The sequence below is a fragment of the Podarcis filfolensis genome (assembly GCF_964270895.1).
Source record: "Podarcis filfolensis genome assembly, chromosome: 15".
Lineage (NCBI taxonomy): Eukaryota > Metazoa > Chordata > Lepidosauria > Squamata > Lacertidae > Podarcis > Podarcis filfolensis.
This window is the reverse complement of record NC_139618.1, coordinates 13,552,762-13,577,216: the sequence shown is the minus strand read 5'-3', so window position 1 is coordinate 13,577,216 and position 24,455 is coordinate 13,552,762. Positions and strand designations below refer to the sequence as shown.

Sequence of the window (24,455 nt, the reverse complement as noted above, 5' to 3'; positions counted from 1 at the left end):
AAGTAGATAAATAGGTACCGGTCCGGCGGGAAGGTAAATGGCGTTTCTGTGCGCTGCTCTGGTTCGCCAGAAGCGGCTCAGTCATGCTGGCCACCTGACCCGGAAGCTGTACACCGGCTCCATCGGCCAGTAAAGCGAGATGAGCGCCGCAACCCTAGAGTCGTCCGCAACTGGACCTAATGGTCAGGGGTTCCTTTACCTTTAACCTTCTGCAGCAGTGGATTAATCAGGCCGGAATACTGTGTGGGTTGATTTTGTGTCGTGTGTGTGTGTGTGTGTGTGTGAGAGAGAGAGAGAGAGAGAGAGAGAGAGAGAGAGAGAGAGAGAGACTCTATGTGCAAGCCAAATAAATGAAAACAAACAAGCAAAGCACGCTATGCTTTTACTATGCAAGCAAGCTGGCAGGTTTATTTACAGAATGTGAGTCAGCTTGCTTTCTGACATGCTTGGAAAGGGCACCTCTTGTGACACTGATGTCCTCCAGCACAAAATTTGGGAATAGTCATTCCAAAATAAGCACCAGAATATTTTTGCATCACATAGTTGAGTTGGGTGGCGTAATTAAGAGCAACGAATTTTGGAAAGGGGTTTGTCTATCTATCTGTCCATCTCAAAATATTGTCATCAAACTCGGCACAAGGGTTCCATACCCTCCATACCTTTCCAGGGACAGTTCCGGAATTACCAAAGCCATCCTGCCTTCTGATTTGATCCCAGAACCTCCCTGTTTTCCCCGCCAGTGCTGCCACTGCCAAGCTTGGAGAGGAGGATGAGCTGGCATTTGTCCTGAGCAGTGGTGGCAGCAGCGAGGGAGCATCCTGTGGCCTCCCCATGGGCGCTGCTGCTGACTTCCTCCCTTGGGCAGCTTATAGCTGCTCCTGGAGAGCGAGTGAGGAGGAGGAGGAGGAGAGGAGGCTGCGGCCGCTAAGACCCAACCCTGTGTGACAGGTGGGCAGAGGGCAGGGTCACCCTGGGTGGGAAGAAAGGGGGAGCAGACTGGAGCGCAAAATGTCTTGACTTTTTCTTATTAAAAAAATCTATTTATGCATCCACATCTAATCTTGCCCCTTTCTAAAATTTATTTATTGGTGTGTGTGTGTTTTGCAAGTCTACCAAAGAATAGAATAAAATAGGGTTTAAGGTTTTTTACAGGACGGTGGAGGGCATGCATGCTGCGTTCTGTTGGTGGAATGGTGGTGACATTCACACTTCTTTGGATAGGAAATGCTGGAGGGGAGGATGAGGGGATCAGTTGGAGTGGGGGGACTGAACAATGCCCCTATTTTCATCTGAAGAATGTTGGAGGGTATGGAGTTCCCAAGGTGGGGGCAGCAGTTGTTGTTGATGTTTGGCCACCAGCCGCCATTTTGAATCAAGTTAGCAAACCAAAACGTCACTTTGGCACAATTTTTTGGATGCCAGGCAGTATTTTGAATCAAAATGGCGGACTCCAGTGCGGCTTGGCTGTGACTTTTTTGGCATAGGTTTGGCTGCCTCACGATATATTATCATCAAACTCAGCATGAGGGTTCCTGAAGTGGTCTAGCCATGTTCATTGATGTTTGGATACCAGGAGCCATTTTGAATGACTGAGGAAACCCAGCCAGATGAGCGGGGTATAAATAATAAAATTATGATGATGATGATGATAATGATGATGAATCAAGCTGGCAGGCTGAAATATAACTTTGGAGTGACTTTGTCCAGTTTTGATGTGACAGGTCCAAACTCACAAATTGCACTATCCATTTTAAAATCACAATCTTTTTTGGTTTCTACACAGCCCTACATCTACACAGCCCTACATCTCTCCCCGCTAGTGCCCCATAAAGATCGGAAGTTTGAAAGCCATGTGATCTCAATGAAGACAAATGTCACTTTTTCTTTTTTAGCATAGTGGAGCTGGTTTGGAGAAAATGCACCTTTTTTCTCTCCCAGGGTGAACTCTGAAAAAACTGACCCTACAAGTCTCCACACTGAACACTAGAAAAAGTTGGCTGTGATAGGGACCTACTGGCTAGGGCCTGTAACATCACTCACACACCTCTCCCTGATATCTGGAGCACTTTTCTCAAGTGCCTGCACCTGGTGAGAGACTCTGGGGTCTTTGAGCTTGGCTTCCTTGGAATGAAGGTCAATGGAGACTGTGGTGTCTTTTGGATATATGGTTTTATTTACACATCTATACCACCTGAGCATAGGATGGATGGGCTCACAGCATTAACACCCTGAAAGATCTGGCCTCCCTTTAAGGTTTCTGGGGGAGCCCCACAGCAGTGGCGTAGCGTGGGTTGTCAGCACCCGGGGCAAGGCAAGTAATTTGCGCCCCCTAACCTGTGGATTTGCGCCCCCTAACCCTAACCCCCAGATGTTGCGCCCGGTGCGGCCGGCCCCCCTTGCACCCCCGCTACGCCACTGCCCCACAGTCAGCTTTGGGTCTAGCTCAGGGCAAGACTTTCCTATGTGTCTCCAGCTTCCATAATCAGCCTAAACTTACAAACAAAACTCTGGCCATTGTTATTCTATATTACAAAGTGATGTCTCTTGCAACGTGACTCTGTGGCAACAGGGCAATCTGGCCCAGAAGCAAATAGGCATGAATTACCACATTCCACCAGCAAAGGGTTGCACACTGTTGCCTGCGGTATGGTTCATTGAAAAGTTTGCCACCTTTCCAATTTTGGAGAGCCTTCCCCATTGGGACGAAGCCAGCTGTGCCAGCCAATCAGTCTCCACCCTCCTCCTCTATCCCTCCACCCATTTCCGCAACTGACCTCTGGCACAGGCTGAATCTAGCAGGAAGAGGCTTAGGATAAATAAGAAGCTCCAAGGCAAAGTATTGTGTACTGAGATCCAGAGCAAGGGGCAAAGCCAGCTCGGAGACATCGAGTTCATCATTCATCCAGAGGCACTTTTTCTGTGTGGACTTTACAACGTTTACGTCAGCTGGGTTGCGCAAGAAAGAACTATCACTGGGATTTCTTGAAAGAACTTTCATATCCAACTTCAGAACAGGTTAGTGGTTCTCAACCCTCACCAAAATCAGAGCAGTACAGTGGTACTGCTGCACAGCGGGTTCCGGCGGAGTGGCAGCAGCAGGAGGCCCCATTAGCTAAAGTGGTGCTTCAGGTTAAGAACAGTTTCAGGTGAAGAACGGACCTCCGGAACGAATTAAGTACTTAACCCAAGGTACCACTGTATACAACAACTGGGCATGGAACCACACCAGAAAAACCGTATCGGAAAGCTGAAATCAGAAATCAGCTGGCTTTTGTGGAAAGATGTGTCGACAATTGCCTGTCATAAGCCTGACAGGTTAGAAAAGGTTTCAGCAGGTGTTTAAAAGTTGGCACAGAAGCCACTTACTAAATCTCTAGTGGCAGAGCATTCCGCAAGACTGGGCTGATGACGCTAAAGGCTCAGCTCCTTGTTGTTGTCAAATGAGTCTCGCCAACCCAGGGAATGACCAGTGGTGCTCTTAGAGATGATCTCAGCGATCGAGCTGTGATATAAGGGTTCATGCAGTCCCTTGTTCCCTGGACCCAAGTAGTTCAGGGCTCTGTAAATTACAGCCGACTCACAATTTACATGCATTTAACTTGTGCAATTACAGCTTTATGTGCTGGGGGGGGGAGGGGGGACTGTCAGTAATCTCACCCACTATATCGCACTCACCTGGGGGAGTGTGGTAAGTTAAGTGCTGTGCTTCTTATGGTTTTTATGGGTTGTTTTGACTACACAGTGGTACCTCGGGTTAAGTACTTAATTCGTTCCGGAGGTCTGTTTTTAACCTGAAACTGTTCTTAACCTGAAGCACCACTTTAGCTAATGGGGCCTCCTGCTGCCACCGTGCCACTGGAGCACAATTTCTATTCTCATCCTGAAGCAAAGTTCTTAACCCGAGGTACTATTTCTGGGTTAGTGGAGTCTGTAACCTGAAACGTATGTAACCTGAAGCGTATGTAACCCGAGGTACCACTGTTTCTGATTCTAGCTTCAGGCTCTATCCCCGAAACATAACCCCAGTGTAAGCCAAGAGTGGACTGCAAGACAATGGCCTTGAACTTGGATCAGTGGTAAATGAGCAGCCAATGCAGCTGTTTTAACAAAGGTGTTGCATGCTGTTAGCCAGCTGGCCGCCACATTCTGCACCAGCAGGAGCTTTTGAACCAGGCCCAAGGTGAACCCCACACGTGCATTACAGTAATCCAGTCTCGAGGTTATCCACGCACAGACTACAGTGGTCAGGCTATCCCTGCCCAGGAATGGCTGCAGCTGGTGAACAACACAAAGCTGGCGAAAGGCTCTTCTGGCCACAGAAGACAGTTGAGCCTCTAGCGACAAAAATGTACCCCCCTCTCACTCCCAAACGTGATTATTTGACAGCAAGTCCCATGGATTTCCGGGGGTCTTTTTATTTTATTTTATGGAAGTGAGCTGAAAATGGAAGCAGCAGAATCCTTTGCTCAGAAGAAATGCTTTTCCGTGGGAATAGCTGTTGAGTGTGGTTTAGATTTGAACAGAAGGACATCAACTGATTGGTTAAGTATCTGTCTCGCAAACAGAAGATCCCATGTTCAATTCCTAATGGCATCTCCAGGTAGGGCTGGTAAAGATTCCTGCCTGAAACCCTGAGAGCTGCTGCCCATCAATGTAGACCAGAGGTGGGGAACCTGAGGCCAGCCAGATATTACTGGACTCCAACTCCCATCATTGCTAACCAGCATGGCCAATGGCCTTGGAGGGTAAGGCTATCAATTAGCTCCTAGACACAATAATGGCTATGTTTTGGCTCCATTGTGGGAGGCATCAAATGCTTCTGTTACTAAAAACCACAGGAAGAGGAGAGTGCTCTTGCAAAAGTCCTGCTTGGTGATTTCCCACAATCATTTGGCTGGCTACTGTAAGAACAAGGGTAAGGTTGGCCCTGGTGAATGATGACATCCGCAGACACATTTGCCATAGCCACCCACGTACATTTAGATGTATTTATGCCAGGTTCAAAATGTGACACACTGGGTTTGATTTGTAATGAGGCAAAACATCTAATTCTGGGCAGACTAGCTTTGCTGTCTCTTCTCGGCTTATCCTGATAAGCTCCAACAGGATACCTGAAAAAAGAGGAGGGAGGGGAGAGCTTGATTGATTGATTGATTAATCAGTATCAAACAACAACAACAAAATATGGTGCAACCAATCTAGATTGCTTCAAAGGAAGATTGGACAAATTTGTGGAGGGGGAGGCGATCCACGGCTACAAGAGAGAGCTAGTGTGGTGTAGTGGTTAAGAGCAGTAGACTCGTAATCTGGTGAACCAGGTTCGCTTCCCCGCTCCTCCACATGCAGCTGGTGGGTGACCTTGGGCCAGTCACACTTCTCTGAAGTCTCTCAGCCCTACTCACCTCACAGAGTGTTTGTTGTGGGGGAGGAAGGGAAAGGAGAATGTTAGCTGCTTTGAGACTCCTTCGGGTAGTGATAAAGCGGGATATCAAATCCAAACTCCTCTTCTTCTTCTACAAGCCATGATGGCTACAGATCGCCTCCACACAGGAGGCAGAAATGCTTCTGGATTCCAGTTGCTGGAAGCTGTGGGAAGGGAGAGGGCTCTTGCGCTCAGGTCCTGCTTGTGGGGTTCTACCTAGTGAACTATTAGTTAGCACTTTAGAGCATCTGTGAGAACAGGATGCTGGACTAGATGGGCCATTGGCTTGATCCAGTTGGGCTCTTCTTATATTCTTGGAACAGGAATAAAGGGGAAAAGTTACTTCAGAGGTACGCTAGAAGCCACCTTGAGTGTGAGGCCTCGCTCCCTGGGAGAGTCACAGCAAAGACAACTTCCGTGTGTGTGTGCAGGGCTGCTTCAGCTGGCCCTGGGTGAGCTTGGTTCAAGAGCGCATCAGGCTGTAAAACACTGCACACAATGGTGCCACCATATAATTAAAATGATCAAGATTACGATGAGTAATGTTACATATTATTAGCATAGAATTTTATATAATTACTTATATAAAAGCAACCCCATAACCTTAATAAATTCTCCTGCTGATTGAAGCTCTGGAAATGTGAGGAAATGTCAGCAGCCCTCTCCCTGGGGGCTTCGCCTGTTTCACGGTGAGGCTAACCTCCATTAGAGACAAAGAAATGGGTTTTGCATTCTCCTGAGAGTAAACTCCACCCCTAGTGAGTCAGTGATGATATTATTATTATTATTAAGCCTTCAGAAGGGACTTTTGGAACAGTCAGGCTGGTCAGTTTGGCACCCTTGCTGCTTTTTTTAATGCATATTTTCCTGCTGCTTCTGTTCCAGAAAGAAGGCGTCATCAATGCTTTAACCTAAAACAAAACTTGCAGTCTGGTTCCCCTTGCAAAAAGTCCGACTAATTGGCCTTCTGAGAATCCACTCCTCCCCACCTGCGCATGCGCCGTCTCTTTAAAGTCTGCCTCCCTTCGACTCCGAGCAGGACGGGATGTACCATTACGCGCGCATATAGAGGGGGAGAGGAAGATTGAGAGGCGCGTTGGGGGCGCCCGCCTTGCCATGAACGGGGACGGTGGAGGTGATGCCGTTTGCTACTCCCCCGCGTCTCTCAGTGGTAGATTCCTCCCTCCTCTAGCTCCGCCCCCTTCTCCCCTCCCTTTCTCTTTCTCTCTCCCTGCGCGAAGGGAAGGCCCTGCTCGGTTCTGCTGCTGCTGCCGGCTTGCACTTCCCAGCGCCGCTTTCTAGAGGGGGCTCCTCGGTGAGTGGCGGGGGAAGGGGCCCGGACGCCTGGGTTCTTGGCGGTGGGCGGGGGGGAGGAAGAAGAGCAGGACGCCTGGGTCGCTCTTGTTTTAAAGAGGCTGAGAGCTGAGGCCGGACGCCTGGGTCCCTTTTAGAAACTGGGTGGGGGGAAAGCGGAGAGTAGAATCTGCTGGACGCCTGGGTCCCTTTTGCTTTTGAAAGAAGGAGGGAGAGTAGAGGTCGGTCTCCTGGGTCCCTTTAAAGAAAAGGTGGGGGGGGGAGTACAGAGTCGGACGCCTGGGTCTATAAAAAAGATGGGTAGAGTAGAAGCCGGACGCCTGGGTCCCTTTAATTTGTAAAAGAGGAAGAGAGTTAGCACCCGGACTCCTGGGTCCATTTTGCTTTGAAAAGGAAGATGTGAGCGGAGGCCGGACGCCTGGGTCCCTTTAAGTAAGAAGTAGAGGAAAGTTCAGATTCCTGCAGGTCGAGTAGGGAAAAGCGTCCTGTGCTTGTTCCGCAAGGACGTGAGGAGGGGCGAAGGGGCTGAAGGCAGCAAACAGCTAAATAAATCGGGGACCCCCTTTTCAAGGGGGCGTTTCAAGGGTGTCTTACAGAATCAGGAGTCATAGGGTTTCTCTGGTAGTTAAATGCGAATGGTGCTGGACTCCTGGGTTCACTTGGGACGCGGAGGAATGAAGTGAACTCAGACCTCTGAAGTCTTTCTTTTAAGGTCTTAAAATATATGTTATCTCTTTGCTAAGTCTGCGACTTCTGAGTTGCTTTAGAGCTGCTGCTTCCGTCTTCTTTGAGGAACAAGGAGTATGTTTCGAAGAGCCAGAGTTCCCCAGCATAACAGATAAAAATCAAAGCCTTTTAAAAACAGCAATGTGGATAGCTGGAAGAACCTTGTACTATGTGTCCTTTGAGGGAAAAGATGGGATATAAAGACAATACAGTAGTATCTCGGGTTACAAACGCTTCGGGTTACAGACTCCACTAACCCAGAAGGAGTACCTTGGGTTAAGAACTTTACTTCAGGATGAGAACAGAAATCGTGTGGCGGCAGCGGGAGGCCCCACTAGCTAAAGTGGTACCTCAGGTTAAGAACGGTTTCAGGTTAAGAACGGACCTCCAGAACGAATTAAGTTCTTAACCAGAGGTACCACTGTAAATAGATGTGTCTCAGGGTTGGGGACCACCTGTGCAGCTCTGAATGTTGCTGTACTGCAGCTCCCATCATCCCTGTCCATTAGCCATGGTAGCTGGGGCTGCTGGGAGCCCGAGTCCAAAAAACATAGTGAGGACTACAGGGTGTCCTCCATCCTTGATGTTGAGGGTGGGCTCCTTCCTTCGGGACCCTGGGGCTTTCAAATCCTTGCAGGCACTTTGATCCTGGCTACATGTATACTTCACCAAAACTGTCTATCAGAGAGAGCTTGTGTTCTGGAAAGAAGCTACAGGGGAAAAGGGCAGGGGATAGATAAATATGTAATAATAATGATGGGGATGACAGCTCAGTTGGTAGACCATGAGACTCTTAATCTCATGGTTGTGGGTTCAATCCCCATGCTGAGCAAAATATTGCAGGGGGTTGGACTAGATGACCATCGGGTCCCTTCCAACTCTACAATTCTTTGAATGGAAGCCAGATTTTGGAGCGTTGCTTGCTGTGGGGGTTATGCAATGTAGACACCAAAGAACCTCCTGAATAAGCACAGTGTTTGTGAGCCAGGAGCACTTGTTCAGTTTTCTGGACCGTGGATAATAAGAACCAACTTCTTTGGGATTAGATGTGACAGCAAGGAATGTTTTGACTATCATGGTCCCCTGGACTCCAGTCTTTTCTGGAGCATGGGCATCAACAGCTCTTCCCCAAGCAAACTCAGACGTCTTTCACCTGGTTTTATTTGGGAGTCCTGGCAGATGGCTTTTCCTCTCCTTGCCTTTCAAAGCACGTTTTATAGGTGGACTGAGAACTATATGCTGTCCCATGGTATCGGAGGCAGTATGCTGGGGATCTTGAGCACTGTTGTGTTCAGGCCCAACGGATCTGGTTAGCCACTGTGAGAACAGGTTGCTGGACTATAACCCCCCCCCCAATCCCTTTGGCCTGATTCAGCAACCAGGCACGTCTTAGGTCATGTGACTCTTCAATGCTAGGCGTGACTTCAGATGTTAGTAGCAGATTATAGTGACTCTGATTATAGGAGATTGTTTTATTAGGCCACTTTTGCACCGCCCATCAGTCAAGGCCTCCAGCTGATTTGTGAAGTAGTTAAAAACAAGAAACTATGAAATGCAACCAATATTTTCTAAGAAATCAAGATGCGAAAAACAGTGCTAGCCAAAGGGTGTGTATGTGGGTAGCTTAATGAAACCCACAAGTACCCATTTCCTTCCCCATGCCTGTTTAAAACCAGTAAAAGATTGGGGTGGTGGATAATTAAAGTCACAAGCCCTTTCCATAATTTTGGTTCTCTCTTCTCTATAGCACTGAAGGAGGATAGTCACAAAAAAAGGGAATGAGCCCCCTGGATTAGTTTAACATAATTGCTTTGCTCGATCAGGCCTATGGCCTATCTAGTGCAGCATCTTGTACATGCAGGACCCAAGCACAAAAGCACCCTTGGACTTCCAGTAGTTTCCAGCAACTAGTATATGTGCTCTTGGATGTGTTGGGTCTGGTTTGTTAAAAGTGGTCGGATGAGACTCTTGACATGACCAGAGTTCCTCTACGATCTGGATCCCCATGACAACCCCCATCCTGGGAGGAATGAGTTTTCAAAGGGCATCAAAAGCCTTGGCCTCCCCGCCATCCCCAATGTGAGGTACAGTGGTACCTCGGGATGCAAATGAGATCTGTTCCAGAGCCCTGTTCGCATCCTGAACAGAACGTAAGACGCGACAGCGCATGCGTGGGTCGTGTTTTGCCGCTTCCGTGCATGCGCGTGACGTCATTTTGACCGTGTGCGCATGCGCGAGCGGCGAAACCTGGAAGTAACGTGCTCCGTTACTTCTGGGTCGCCGCGGAGCGCAACCCAAAAATACTTATCCTGAAGCGTATTTATCCCGAGGTATGACTGTAGTCAGTTCTAGGTTAGTGTTGACCTGCCAGCCCTGGTCTGAAATGGAGGCAGAATGCCTTTCCACAGTCAATATCCAACAAACATGAGATGGTGGGTGCTCCAAACGTCGCAATAGGGTGCTCCAAGCACAGCAGCAGACAGAACAGTTCTGTCTGATAATGAAGAAATTAATTGTCCCCAAAGGTACATCAAATGGCCATGGATCAGCGATCACTTAAAAGCAGACTTCCTCAGACTCGGCCCTCCAGATGTTTTGAGACTACAATTCCCATCATCCCTGACCACTTGTCCTGCTCGCTAGGGATCATGGGAGTTGTAGGCCAAAAAAATCTGGAGGGCTGAGTCTGAGGAAGCCTGCTTAAAAGTGTAGCAAGCTGATGAACACCCAACATCTGCCTCCATTTCAGTGATCTTTGACAGTGGCTTACCACTCCTACCATTCCTGTTCATGGAACATTTATTAGATAATTATAAGTATGAATTTTGAAACAGTGTAGTGTTATAAAAACATTGCCAGTAGATTATTGGCCGGCGTGTTGCTTGTTGTTGTTCAGAATGTTCTGTTTTCCAGCCTTGGTTGCGCAGACCTGCTTTGGGTCCAAGCTTCCTGAGCACATTTGTTTGTTAAAGCTGCATGTTCCTCCCTGTGATTCTTGGAAATTATTTCTCTCTCGTTGCATAAGGCCCTCGACTTTGCTTGTTCCTTTCCAACACTTGAGGAAGGAACAACCTCAGGTTTTTGCTTAGGATCTGGCTCCTTGCCAGGCTGTTGGATTTAAAGGGACGGCGCCACCTGTTGGCTCAAGGGCATCATTGCTTCCATTAGGACAAGGTCTCCCAAGAAGCCTAAGCTGTTTGGGCAGTCCTGGTCTGGCACTGGCCTTTGGGATAACCCTTGCCATGACTTGGCAGGGTGGTGTCTTCTCTCTGCACAAGCCAAGCTTGGCATGTGCCCCAGAATGCGCTGAACCTGGCCCTGGAATGGGGTTCGTTCCTGGTCTCTGGTTGGTCAGGTGCTTTGAGAATCTCCCTCCCACACTCCAACCAATTTGTCTCATGAAACTTTTGCGTTGCATAATATTTCTCTTTCCCTGCCATGAAGTTCTTCCAATGGAGAAGGTTTAGGGCAGGCATAAGCAAACTCGGCCCTCCAGATGTTTTGGGACTACAACTCCCATCATCCCTGACAACTGGTCCTGTTAGCTAGGGATGATGGGAGTTGTAGTCCCAAAACATCTGGAGGGCCAAGTTCGCCTATGCCTGGTTTAGGGCCACAGTCACTCCATGCATTCACAGTGCTTTGATGCCACTTTAAGCAGTTATGGCTCCCCTCCCCCCAAATTTTCGGAGCTGTAGTTTAAGGGCGCTGGGAGCATTTGCATGAAAATACCCACCACCTGGTTTAAAGAGTGGCCCCATTTTAGCCATGCACAAACCATGTGTTAGACACTCAGATATATAAGCTGGGCAACAGTCACCAAAACAGAATGCCTAGTTGCCATTTTTGGGCCAGATGCCTCAAAAGCTGTATTTTTCAATACGATTTTTTGGTTCCTGAATTTCATTCTGATTGTGCAGATAAAATTTAACAGGTAGAATTCTACAGGATGTGTTGCTGGTGTGTGAAAAACAGTAAAGATCCGAGGATCCCCAGGCATGTTCCACCAAATGGTGAAGATGTCAGGGGCCATCCTGGCAGTCCCGTATTTTTTGCCCTATTGGACGCACCGGCCCATAGGACGCACCTAGTTTTCAGGGGGGCAAATCAAGGAAAAAAATATGATCCCCTCCCGCAGCTCTGGGAGCAGCGGACAGGCTGCACGCAGCCTGTGCGCTACTCCAAGACCTTCTCCCTGCTTTTGCGGGAGGTGGCGGAATTCCCCCACCTCCCGCAAAAGCCCACAGGAGCCGTGCGCGACTCCTACGGGCTTTTCGACCAGGAGGGAGAAGGGACTGAAACGGCCAGTCAGTCCCTTCTCCCTCGGGGAAAAGCCCCCAAGAGCGGCGCCTAGAAAAGCCAGCAGAAGCCGCGGAGCCCCTTTAAAGAGCGCGCGGCTTTTGCGGGAGGTGGGGGAATTCCCCCAACTCCCGCAAAAGCCCACAGGAGGGTTGGAGAGTAGCGGGAAGGCGTCGCACGCCTTCCCGCTGCCCCCCAATCTCGGGGGCTGGTGATGGGGGAAGCGCTGCTTTCCCCACCGCCAGCCTCCAACCCGGGTTGGAGAGTAGCGGGAAGGTGTCGCTCGCCTTCCCGCTGCCCCCCAATCTCTGGGGCTGGCGATGGGGGAAGCGCTGCTTTCCCCCACCACCAGCCTCAAAGAGCAGACTCTCCTGGCTTCAGCGGAAGCAACGCAAAGCCTACGGAGCGCAGGCTTCGGAGGCTTCGCGTTGCTATCGCTGAAGCCAAGGAGCCTGCATTCGCCCCATAAGACGCACACACATTTTCCCTTCATTTTTGGAGGGGAAAAAGTGCGTCTTATAGGGCGAAAAATACGGTATGTGGGGATAGTCAAATTATTTGGATATCTAAGAAATTCAGTAATCAGCCCTTAGATATATTGGAGACCAAGTTCCTCAAGCATTTGATAAATAATCAACTGTACAGCATAACTTTTACTTGCTGGGTGCTGAAGGCAAATTGTGGACAAAAATATCAGGAGACCGCGGGCTTAATAGACTATAGGGTTGTAACAGCATTCAAAATGCCCTAGGCAATGGGCACATTTTGTGATTGGTGTGGATCCAGTTGCAACCACATGGAGATCTCTGGGTGGCAGGTTGGTGACTGACATCTCTCCATCTGGCTGGCCTCTCCAGCTTTCTTAACCAGGTAAACAGAAGAGCTTATTTATTGCATTTATATCCCACCTTTTTCTCCAAGGAGTACATGGTTCATTGTCCCCCTTGGCTAATCCTACAATGACCCTTTGAGGTAGGTTAGGAGGCTGTGACTGACTCCAGGGCCACCCAGTGAGCTTCCTGACTGAGTGGGGATTCGAACCCTGATCTCCCAGGTCGTAGTCTGGCAGTTGAACCACTACACCCCACTGGCTTGCTATGGGGCAGCTCTATAAATTAAGTAGGTAAATAAATATGAGGAAAACAAAATGTCACTTAGAGAAGGATCCGAAATATTTTCCTTGAAGCTTGCATTTGTTTTATTCTGGATTGTTTTATTTGATGTTTTGATGTGATGTAAACCACTTTGAGATTTCTTCTTTAAAATATAAAGCAATATAGAAATGATATTACATTCGTAACTTGGAAGTCAAATGCTTTGCGAGACGAACGTTTTGGCTCCCGAACGCCGCAAACCTTGAAGTGATGGTTCCGGTTTGCGAACCTTCTTTGGAACCCGAACATCCGTTGCGGCTTCCATGGCTTCCTGCAGCCAATTGGAAGCTGCGCCTTGGTTCCTGAACGTTTTGGAAGTCGAACAGACTTCTGAGGTACGACTATATAATTATTATAATTATAATAATAAGTATACAGTCGTACCTCAGAAGTCTGTTCAACTTCCAAAATGTTCATTATTATAATTAATATAATTATATAATTATAATAATTAATACATTATTATTTATTAATCCCCACAGGGGGAAAGATGGAACCTAGACATTCTGTTGTGACCGTAACCTAGGTTTAAGGTGCCATTTGGCAATTGGCTTATATATCTATGTTTCTATCACTGAACCTCAAAAGGGTAATCAAATCCACACCTCTGGAATGCAGGAATCACAGCTGAAGAGTCCCTTGGGAAAGGCTACCGTAAGGAAAACTTGCAGTCTTGGGGACAAGTCTTTCTCTGAGCTGCTTTTGCAAGCCATTTTGGAGAGGGTTGTGTTGAGTGGCTGAGCTGTAACTGATCTCCCTGAGACTCTGTTTGAATAAAGAGACTCTCATCCCCACCCTGGTATTGAGATTGTGTTGCTAACTGGCATTATGAATGCATAATGCCTCCTTTGGTATTATATAACTGCCCTGTTGCTTATGGCTGGATGTTGTTCTTAAAGCTGTACTGGAGCCGTTCTGGGGACATGTGAAGTGTTATTTACCCAGGTTTGGTGGGGCATCTTCGTCTGCCTGAGGTTCGATGGGTGGAATATACAGACCATGCCCACCTCACTGGCACTGGGCACCACCACCGTGACAATCCTTGGGTTTTGCCTTGGCCATGTTCCCATAATTCCATGCAGTCTTCCCATAATCCAACTCAAATTGCTTCTGAAAGTGGAAATTGCCTTGTAGGGACAGCTTGGGAAGCTACAACTTCATTTCTTTTTACACTTTTATAGGGCTGCCATCCATATATGGGATTTGTCTGTTGAAAACGGCGTCCAGGAAAACCCGGACATATGGCAACCCATGTCAAAAGTGTTGAATTTTGGGGGTCAAATTTCTTTAAAAATAGCTTTAAAAATACATTTTGGGGGGAGATTTTGCAAAAAACACAGCAGATTTGCATGCGCCGTACGTAGCGACGCTGCACATGCGCTGTACATAGTTGTTTACCGGCGCTCTTGTGCCATATGGACGGTGCCGGGATCCTCTGCTCACTGCTGCAGCCGCGAACGGAGGATCGTCTACATGCGGCTATAGCGGCAATGGAGGGATCCCACCGCCGTCTGTACGGCGCTCGAGCGGCGCCAGTGGCAAACCGCTATGTACGGTGCATGTGCGGCGGTGTTACATACAGTGCATGTGTGTGATGCCACACATGAATTGTACATAGTGGTTTGCCACCAGCGCCGGCATCCTCCACATGCGGCTGCTGCGGTATGATGCCTGTTTGTGCCGCGGTGGCATGGCGAGCCCCCGCGGGGTGCCTTCTCATCACCCCCCCAGACATGACACCCGGGGCGCCCCCCCACCCCCCGTTGCGACACCACAGTGTGGGGGCTCACACTGTTATTGTATTAACAGCTAAGCATATGGTTGTGTCCTCATCTGTTAACTTGGATAACCAGTTGGATAGCTCATTTGGTTAGAGAGTGGTGCTGGCAATGCCAAGGTTTGTAGGTTTGATCCCCGTATGGGACAGCTGCATATTCCTGCATTAGAGGGGGTTGGACTTGATGATCCTCAGGGTCCCTTTCAACAGTATCATTCTGTGAGATATCTGTGAGATAACATTTTTGGTTTAAGGGGTCCAGTTGGCTGGTGACAAATTGCCAGTGCAAGACCCTTTGTCAGACTCTTAAAATGTGTGGAGCTAGACATCATGGTATGGCTTGTCCAAAAGCAGGCTCCTCTATTTAACCTATTGTCAACTGATAGAATTGAACAGTGGCTCTTAACCTTTTTGGGACCGCAGATCCCTTTGAGAATCTGATGAAAGCTATTTGCCAGAAAAATTCATACAAACACAAAATGTTGCATGCAAATTATTTTATTGCACTGGGGGGTGGGAATCTGGTTCGCAGACCCCCTGAAGCCCATCCATTGACCTCCTGGGATCCATGGACCCCTGTTTAGGAATCCCTGATCTAGACCCCTGATTAGTGGACTGTTTCATTCCATACAAACACTGCCTTTGACAGAGTTGGACCATTGGTGAGGCGTTCACAAAGTAAAGGAAGGATTGAACTCTGATTAATAAGAATACACACAGAGACTTGAACCAGCAAGACTCTGGGAAGGGTGTGTATAATAATCTCTCTCTGTGCGTGCCTCCACCCCTCGGCCCAGGTCGTTTTATTCACAAAAGAACTTTTACAGAGTGTTCTTAAGAACCAATCAGATTTCTTCTGAGCATTTCAACAAACCCCATGTGGGAACAAAGTTAAACTACCAAAACTAATTAAGCATGGGGTAAATAAAACAGAGGGGACGCGGGTGGCGCTGTGGGTTAAACCTCAGCGCCTAGGACTTGCCGATCGCATGGTCGGCGGTTCGAATCCCCGCGGCGGGGTGCGCTCCCGTCGCTCGGTCCCAGCGCCTGCCAACCTAGCAGTTCGAAAGCACCCCCGGGTGCAAGTAGATAAATAGGGACTGCTTACTAGCGGGAAGGTAAACGGCGTTTCCGTGTGCGGCTCTGGCTCGCCAGAGCAGCTTCGTCACGCTGGCCACGTGACCCGGAAGTGTCTGCGGACGGCGCCGGCTCCCGGCCTCTAGAGTGAGATGAGCGCACAACCCTAGAGTCTGTCAAGACTGGCCTGTACGGGCAGGGGTACCTTTACCTTTACCTTAAATAAAACAGAACTACAAAGGAGAGCATTTGGCAACCCATGAGGTCATAAGCAAGCAATATACATGATAAGAAGGATGGCCAGGAGGACAGGATCATTATCACCTTCAGGTGAGATCTGTTTCCTGGCCCTGAGATTAACATCCTGGGATTAACATATCAGAAAGGCTACTTCAAAGAAACTGCCCACTGTCTTTGATGACCCAGGAGCCTGCCTGTCTTAAGTGTGTACGTGACTTGTGAAGAAAGAGAAATGGAACAGGGATGCAGAGGTGTGGATTGATCAAAAATCATATCAAAATAGTTTAAACCCAGTCAACGCAATGCTTTCATTGCTGACACAGATGGCTTACTCTATATTTGTTATAATTCCTCTTAGCAATCCCACCTGATCACTACAATTGGTCCATCTAGCTGAGCACCATCTACATTGACTGGCAGCAGCCCTTCAGGCTTTCGGGCAGGGGTTTCTTCCAGCTGGGGGATGGAACCTGGAATCTTTTACAAAAGCAGGTGCTCTCCCAGGGAGATACAACGCTTCCCTCTAAATCAGGCGTGGGGACCACGAGGTCCTCTGAACTGTTGCTGGACTCCCAACTCCCATCAGCCCCAGCTAGCACGGCCAAAAGCCTGGGATGATGGGAGTTGTAGTGCAGCAACATCTGGAAGGCCATAGATTAAAGCACACTTTAATGGTTCTTTGTGTGTATTTGCATACAGTTTAGAGCAGGAGGTAGGGGATCGTGCTGGTTAGCTGTGTCTTCTGGTCCAGAGGAATAGGTTGCCCACATCTTCTCTAGAAAAGGAATTCAGAAAGCAGGATCGCTTTTCTTGAATTTTGACTTTAAAAATCTTCTTGGCGAAAGAGCTGGGGAGGATCTCCAAAAACTAATTCAGTATTGTTCCAAAAGAGGCTGTCAGGCAGATGTTTTCCTATCTCAGGCTGAGTGCTTAAATGTCAGATCGACCCCATCTGAGGTCACTGCAACTACCCCAAATATGAAATTCTGTGAATTGCACCAAATTATGTACACTCAGGAAGTTCTTTCAGTCCCATTTTTCTTTCTATAGCCTCTTGTCTGAATAAAACCCAAATTACCTGTAGTGGGCAGATTAAGAGGAGCAGTTCTCAAAAAGCAAATTTGCTCAGATAATATTTCTGCGCTTGTGTGTGTACGTGTGTATTGCATGTCCCACGCCTGCTGCAAGATACCAAAAGAGCCCTGTGTTTAATGGCTCTTATGTAAGACACGTGGGGCAGAGAATGTAACTTGACCCTAACTCTACAGCTAATCTTTGCACAAAACATTATAGCTGGGCGGCTTCCATGCATGCTCTCAGACAAGGTGTGCTCTTCAAAATGGATCAACACCTGAGAGGTTTGGGTTTTGCGGTGGCCCACCCTGCAACGTGAGCAGAGACAACATCGTGGCTTTCAGTGTTTTGGTGGCATGTGTTTTTTAAAGCCTTGCCTTGCCCTTTTCAGATGGTGCTTCCCTCTTTCAGATGCACCTGACTGGTATTACTTTTCATCAGCCAGGTTTGGTGGTAGAGCATCTGCTGTGTATGCAGGAGGTCACAGGTTGAATCCCCAATGGCGTCTTTTGGTAGGGCTGAGAATGTCCCTGGCCTGAAACCATGGAGAGCTGTTGCTGCCAGCCTGTGTAGACAATGCTAAGCTAGATGGACCTTCGCCCTATGGTGCCAGGGCAGGCTGCAGCAATTAACACATGATATTAAAAACTGTTTAAAGCAACTTCCAATTGCGGAAATAGGGTGGACCCAAGAAGTGTACACCTGACCTCAGGTGTCAAAAGCCAGGGTAAAAAGGCGCGTCCTCAGCATTTGCGAGTTCACAGCTTAGGGGGCTACCACAGAGAAGGCCATCTCCCAACCCCTCTGAGGATAGAGGAACAGTCAAGAGGACCCCCTCTGCTGATACCAACCCCCCAAGGAAGGGTCTGTAGGGAAAGAAGCAGTCTTTCAAGCATTTGGAGCCTGAGGCCTTAAAATGCTAATATGAGCACCTTGAATTGTGCCTGAAAATGGACTCTCAAATCCATGCAGCCAGTATGGCTGCTGCATTTCGGACCAGTTGAAGTTTCTGCGTCATCAAGGGTAGCTGGATAAGCAAATGGGTCCCTGCCCCAAGGACCATGCAGCTCTAAATTTGGAGCGGGTGGGGAGGAAAAGATGAGGGCTCAGATTTAGCTGGAGTCTTAAGTAATGAACATAGGAAGCAACTTCTATGAACTCAAGCCACTGGTCTATCCAGCTTGTATTGTCTGCCCCAGGGATGGGGAATATGTGGTTCTTCAGGTGTTGGGCTGTCTCTGTCAGGAGGCTTACAGTCGGAAAAGACCAACAACAACAACACATATAAAAACATAGTCAAAACAAAAAAAAAATTTCCTTCCAGTAGCACCTTAAAGACCAACTAAGTTAGTTCTTGGTATGAGCTTTCGTGTGCATGCACACTTCTTCAGATACACTGAAACAGAAGTTGTCAGATCCTTCTATATAGTGAGAAGGTGGGGAGGGGTATTACTCAGAAGGGTGGTGGGAATGGGTGATTGGCAGATAGCTGTGATGAGCTATCTGCCAATAAAAAAAAATAATTATTTTTTTTTTTGGTTTTGACTATGGCAGACCAACACGGCTACCTATCTGTATATAAAAACATAGTAAAACGTCAGACATTACACACTTCCTGGTACTAGCCTGTTACTGGCCTGACATTCTTAATTTTTAAAATAATAATAATTCCCTCTGCATTAATGTCAAAGAGATAAACTACTACCTGACATTTAGAAGACATCTGAAGGCAGGCCCCATTCAGGGAAGTTTTTAATGTGTGACATTTTAATGTATTTTTAATCTTTGTTGGAAGCCGCCCAGCCAGATGGACGGGATACAAATTAATAATGATAATGATAATGATAATAATGCTAATCAGTTTGGGAAGAGTCATAGGCTTCTGTTGTGTCCTGGGGTTACAGCACATGTCCCACTGGGTGGAACTCGCACCCAGATCTGGGTGGGAGGCGAGAGTTACATGTGAAATCCTAGGCGTTCGCGTGCCAGCCTCCTCCTCCTCCCACTGCATCTTGAGTAAGTTAGTTCCCTGCCCTATCAACAGTTGCAGGTGTCCCATTCCACACGTACACAACTCTATGCACTGGTCTACCTGGTGCGTAAGTGGTTTATCTTTGCTTCTATATAGGTGAGATGTAGGAATTGCCACACTGCTCAGGGGTAGAGCACCCACCTCCCATACAGAAGGGACCAGGTTCAATCCCGGATGCCTCCGATTAAAAGTATCTGGCGGGGGGGGGGGGGACAGGACATGGTATTTTCCAAAATGCTTCCTTCAGATGTGGATGGCAAAGGCAGCCATAGCAGAGGTTACTGTCACAAGAGAGAACATCCCTCTTCTAAGAGGTCCTGTGGCCCAGTGGTAGAATGCTCTGCATGCAGAAGGTCCCTGGTATCAATTGCATTTCCAGGCAGGTCTGTGGCAATAAATCAATGGGTTGTTATATACAGTCATATCTCGGGTTACAGCCGCTTCAGGTTGTGTTTTTTCGGGTTGCGGACCGCCAAAACCCGGAAGTACTGGAACGGGTTACTTCCGGGTTTCGGCGGTTGTGCATGCGCAGAAGCGCTAAATTGCAACCCGCGCGTGCGCAGACACGGCTTGCGAATGCTGCGGGTTGCGAACGTGCATCCCGCAGGGATGAAGAGTTTGGATTTGATATCCCGCTTTATCACTACCCTAAGGAGTCTCAAAGCGGCTCACATTCTCCTTTCCCTTCCTCCCCCGCAACAAACACTCTGTGAGGTGAGTGAGGCTGAGAGACTTCAGAGAAGTGTGACTGGCCCAAGGTCACCCAGCAGCTGCATGTGGAGGAGCGGAGACGCGAACCCGGTTCCCCAGATTATGAGTCCACTGCTCTTAACCACTACACCACACTGGCTCTCACACTGGATCACGTTCGCAACCCGAGCGTCCACTGTACCAAACAGATTGGGACTTGAGGGTCACCATGCCAGAAAGGTTGGGTACCATTGGGCCAAAAGTTATGCACTTAATTTAATTCCTTTTGGTTGCATGATAAAAACTTTGTAGAGACAGTTAATGCGCTTTTTGACACAGTAAGTTTGATCTGAGTCAACCAGTCCCAGTGTTGTCTACACAGACTGGCAGCTGCTCTCCAGGGGGGACATTCCTAGTCCTACCTGGAAGATGCAATTGGGGATTGAAACTGGGAGCTTCTGCCTCCAAAGCAGATGCTCTGTCACTGAGCTGTTGCCCGTCACCTAAAAGCAAGCTAAGGTTCTAGTCCTCATGCCTCTGGACAAATGACTGAATTAAAACAGGAACATGATGATGCTGCTTTAAACTGAGTTAAGCCACTGGGTCCATTTGGCTCAGTAGTGTCCGCCTTGGCTGGCAGTGGCTCTTCAGGGGATATTTGCAACCCTCCGTAGACATGCCAGCGATTGAACCTTCTACATACAGAGCAGACCACTGAGCCTACCGCCCTTTCAGACTGGCATCTGTGACAGGCAGCAAAACAATAATAACATCACAGAGTTGGGAGGGGCACCAGGGGTCATCTAGTCTGACCCCCCGCTGCAGTGCATGGCTCACAGCCAAAGAATTCCTGACAGGTGGCCACCCAACCTCTGTTTAAATGCCTCCAAGTTCTTCCTAATGTTTATGATGCAGAACTGGTTGTCCGTAGTGCTAGGCACTGTTCAGGGGAGGCTTTTGCCCTGGAGTCCTTTGTCCCTCTTCTGCGCTCTCAGCTGATCACCTGGCTCCTGAGGAACGTGACTCTCAGCTGCCCTTCCCAGCCACAGGCGGATAAGCCTTCATTGTGTTGCTCCATGGTTGCATCAACCCTTCTTGCACAACGTGACTTTGGAGCGCAGAGAGCTGGCACGATGTGTGTGGGAGGCTGGGCTCAGCGCCCCGCAGGAGGCAGTTCCGTTCTGTGGTGGTTGCGTGTGGGCCGTTGTGCCGGGAAAAGTTGCCACGCCGGCCTCTTTCCTCACCCGCGTTTCGATGTCAAGTTTACCAACTGGCCTGGAATAGGGGAAAGCACCGGGTTGCCGGCCTAAAACAGGGGTGTTGGTGGATGAGATGACGGCAAACCACTTCTCTTCCTGCAGCTCTCCAATGCCACCTGGTTTCTGCACGACTGAGGAAGACTTTTGCCCGCACGGCACACTCAGGCCTTGTTGTTGACACGCTACCAAAAAAATCACAGCTTTGTAGGGAACTCTTGGCCCCGTGCCCACACTCAGCAATAAGAATGGCAGGGAGAAGTCCAGGTGTTTTATCTGAGAGGCCAGGCCAGCAGGGAGAAGTGGGAGTTCAATTTACAGCACTGATCTGGACAGTTTGGGAGATGTCAAAGTGGCAATCCTCAGCTGGAAGATTCCCCCCCCCTTAAAATATAAAATGGTGTAGAAATGGACATCAAGAACCACAAGCCCCACTGGTGGAAAGAATGGCACCTAGACATACCATAACTGAGCTTTAAGGTGCTATTTGGCAATTAGCTTAAATATCTGAGTTTCTAACACGGCCCCATTCCATTTGATTCCAGTTATTTATTGCATTTATATCCCATCCCCTTCTTCTCCAAGGAGCTCAAAGTGGTCTACATACTCCCCCTCCCCATTTTATCCTCACAATGACCCTTTGAGGTACAGTGGTACCTTGGTTCTCAAACTTAATCTGTTCCGGGAGTCTGTTCGACTCCCAATACCATTCGAAAACCAAGGCACGGCTTCCGATTGGCTGCAGGAGCTTCCTGCACTCAAGCGGTAGCTGCGTCGGATGTTTGGCTTCCGAAAAACGTTTGCAAACCGGAACATTTACTTCCAGGTTTGCCGCGTTCAGGAGCCAATTTATTTGGCAACTAAGCCACTCGGGAACAAAGGTTCCACTATAGTTTATGCTAAGAGGCAGTGACTGGCCCAAAGTCACCCAGGGAATTTTGTGGTCAAGTGGAGAGCTGGACCCTGGTCTCCCAAGGTCCTAATCTGACACTCTTAACCACTACACCACTAGTGGCTCTCGAGTCAGAACATTGGTCCATCTCATCCAGTATTGTCTACACTGACTGGCAGCAGCACTCCAGGGTTCCAGACAGGGAACCCTCCCAGTCCTACTTGGAGATGGTGATGGAACTTGGGACCTTCTGCATGCAAAGCACCTGCTCTACCCCTGAGCTATGGCACTTCCTAACCTGCTTTATACACAACTAAACTATTGGTTCCTCTAGCTCAGGCACACTCTAGGGTTTCAGGCACAGGATATTCCATCCCTACCTGGAGATGTCAGTTGGGGATTGAATTTGGGGCCTTCTGCATGCAAGGCAGGTACTCTTCCACTCCGCTACGGCCTTTCCTAAAGGATGCTGGACTGGGTGAGCTTCTAGCCTGATATAAATTGGGGCTCTTGTCCACAAGGATTCTTTGCTTTCAAGGCAGAGAAGCACGACCACCTCATCTAATCCAACTGCATTCTTGCACCAGATTGGAATACAAATGTTGTCCTCTCTTGAACTCTGCCTCCTTTCTCTCTTCACCAAACTCCTCCAGCATTCTGCTCATTCCTCTGAGCCACTCCCGCTTCAAATCCTTTCTTACTTATATATTCACACCTTGTTCTTTGACCTGCCTCTTTTTCTCCCTCCTCTTTGCCATTTCATTTTCCTCTCACTCTTTTGGACCCCACCCTTTGCCTTTCCTGCCTCTCAGGCTCGCCATTGGCTGGAATGCTGTGACATCAGAGCATCCGTTGCATGGCCCAGTCCCTCTTAAGACATCAGAGGCTGCCACCATTTATTTATTTTTACCACCTCCAGATGTTTTGGATTACAGCGGGCTGGGGCTGAGTAATTTGGGGTCACAACTCCCATCAGCCCCAGCCCGCTGAAATTGGCAAAGGTTGGCTTGAAATGCAGATGAATCAATGCAGAACAGAGTGTGTACTCTGCGTTTACTGTTATAAACACACCTGTCAGGTCACCGATGCTGCCTGGCCTGTTTAACTGCTAACCGCCATGCTCTATGAATTCCCTGCCCACTTCTCTTCCTCTCAGGGAAAACTCTTTTCAGGAGGCAGAAGGTAAAAAATGCGCTCAGTAAAGGGTTGTGCCTTTTATATAACCCAAGGACATTTTTGGGTCTTTGAGCCTCTTCCCCCGCCGCCCCTCCCACAGCTCAAGCAGGAAAGGTGCGCACTGATGAGCCATGGAAAGTGGGGTTTTCCCTCTTACACAACTTGTTGGCTCTTCCCACGCCCTCGATTCCAGAGTCCCAGCTTTCTTGGAGCCTTTCTGAAAGTTGAGATATAGGAAACAGCCATAATCAGACCCTGCTTAGCTTTGCATATTATCAGGGCTTGCTTCAGGCATAGGTCAGCAACAAACATCACCCCAGATCAGTGAAGGTAAATCTTTACTCAAGGATACGAACCACAGAGCTCAAGCCTCCACAGCTCTTCCTAGCAGATCTTGCCCCGATGATGCAGTTGCAAGGATCCCTCTCTGACTCCCCCTCTCCAGGCTTCCTCCCCCCACCCCATGCAGTCTGCACACAACAATCTTTGCTCTGCTCTTTTCATTCCTCTGTGTGTCCTGGGAGACCAGCGGGGAGGGGAGCTGGTTGCAGCAGGAGGGGGAGACTTCCTGGATTCTTCAGCTGCCTCTTGGACCCCACTCCTCTCCAGCCTCTGCTTCAGCCTTGGAGTCTGAACCGCTCTCTGCCACAGCCTCTTCCTGCTCACTAAACCCTGTTGCCTCTTCACCTTCTGACACCTCTTCCTCCCAGTCTGCTCCCTCTTCTCCCTCTGACTACTCATTGCCCATCTCACCACCAGTCCTCTGGCTCTGAGCCGCCTTCTGCGGGTTCCCCAGCGGGTTCCCCAGCCGCTGCCTCTCACAACTCCTCTGCATCCAGACAGTCCATGACACATATGTGCTAGAAGTTTTATTTATTTTAGGATGTGAGAGAGGGTGTGTTGGGTGGGAAGGAGAGCGAGCGAAGGGGCTGTGGAAACTTCAGTGACGGAGAGGAGGGGCGATGGCTTTGCACGCAGGCAACAAATCATTTTATTCTCTGCAGTCAGGCTGTGTCTTTATCACATTCAACCCCCAGCTAAAACACAGAGGAAAAGCCCACGTGCTTCATTGTTACTAATTTCATTTCTATACCGCTTTATATTTTAAAGAAGAGACCTCAGAGCGGTTTGCAACACATTAAAACATCAAATGAAACAGTCCAGAATAAAACAAATTCTGGAGTGGGTGCCGCTTTCATTTCCTGTCTCTCTGCTGCGGCCCAGTGAAAGCCAAACACAATCCACACGCAGAATAACAGGGAAAGGCTGTGTCTCAGTGGTTAGAGCACCTGCTTTGCAGGCCAAAGGTCCCAGGTTCAGTCCCTG

The 24,455-nt window shown here is 48.6% G+C and overlaps 2 protein-coding genes across 4 annotated transcripts in view; one reads left to right on the top strand and one right to left on the bottom strand.

Annotated features, from left to right (window-relative positions):
• The window catches only part of LOC310750048 (uncharacterized protein), a 51,932-nt gene extending 45,539 nt beyond the window's left edge, over positions 1-6,393 (bottom strand). The window contains exon 1 of the mRNA XM_083587658.1: positions 6,026-6,393. The gene's annotated coding sequence lies outside the window, so the exon portion shown is untranslated. The remainder of the gene's footprint in view (positions 1-6,025) is intronic.
• The window catches only part of POR (cytochrome p450 oxidoreductase), a 52,404-nt gene continuing 30,709 nt past the window's right edge, over positions 2,761-24,455 (top strand). Inside the window, exon 1 of one of the 3 annotated variants that reach the window (XM_083587655.1) lies at positions 2,761-3,015. Coding sequence is in view for 1 of the 3 variants with exons in the window: in XM_083587653.1 (XP_083443779.1) it covers positions 4,726-4,745 (20 nt within the window). In the remaining 2 variants the exon portion in view is untranslated. Of the gene's footprint in view, positions 3,016-4,710; positions 4,746-6,520; positions 6,738-24,455 lie in introns of those variants that run through there. The other 2 variants (XM_083587653.1, XM_083587654.1) reach the window with 2 other exon arrangements.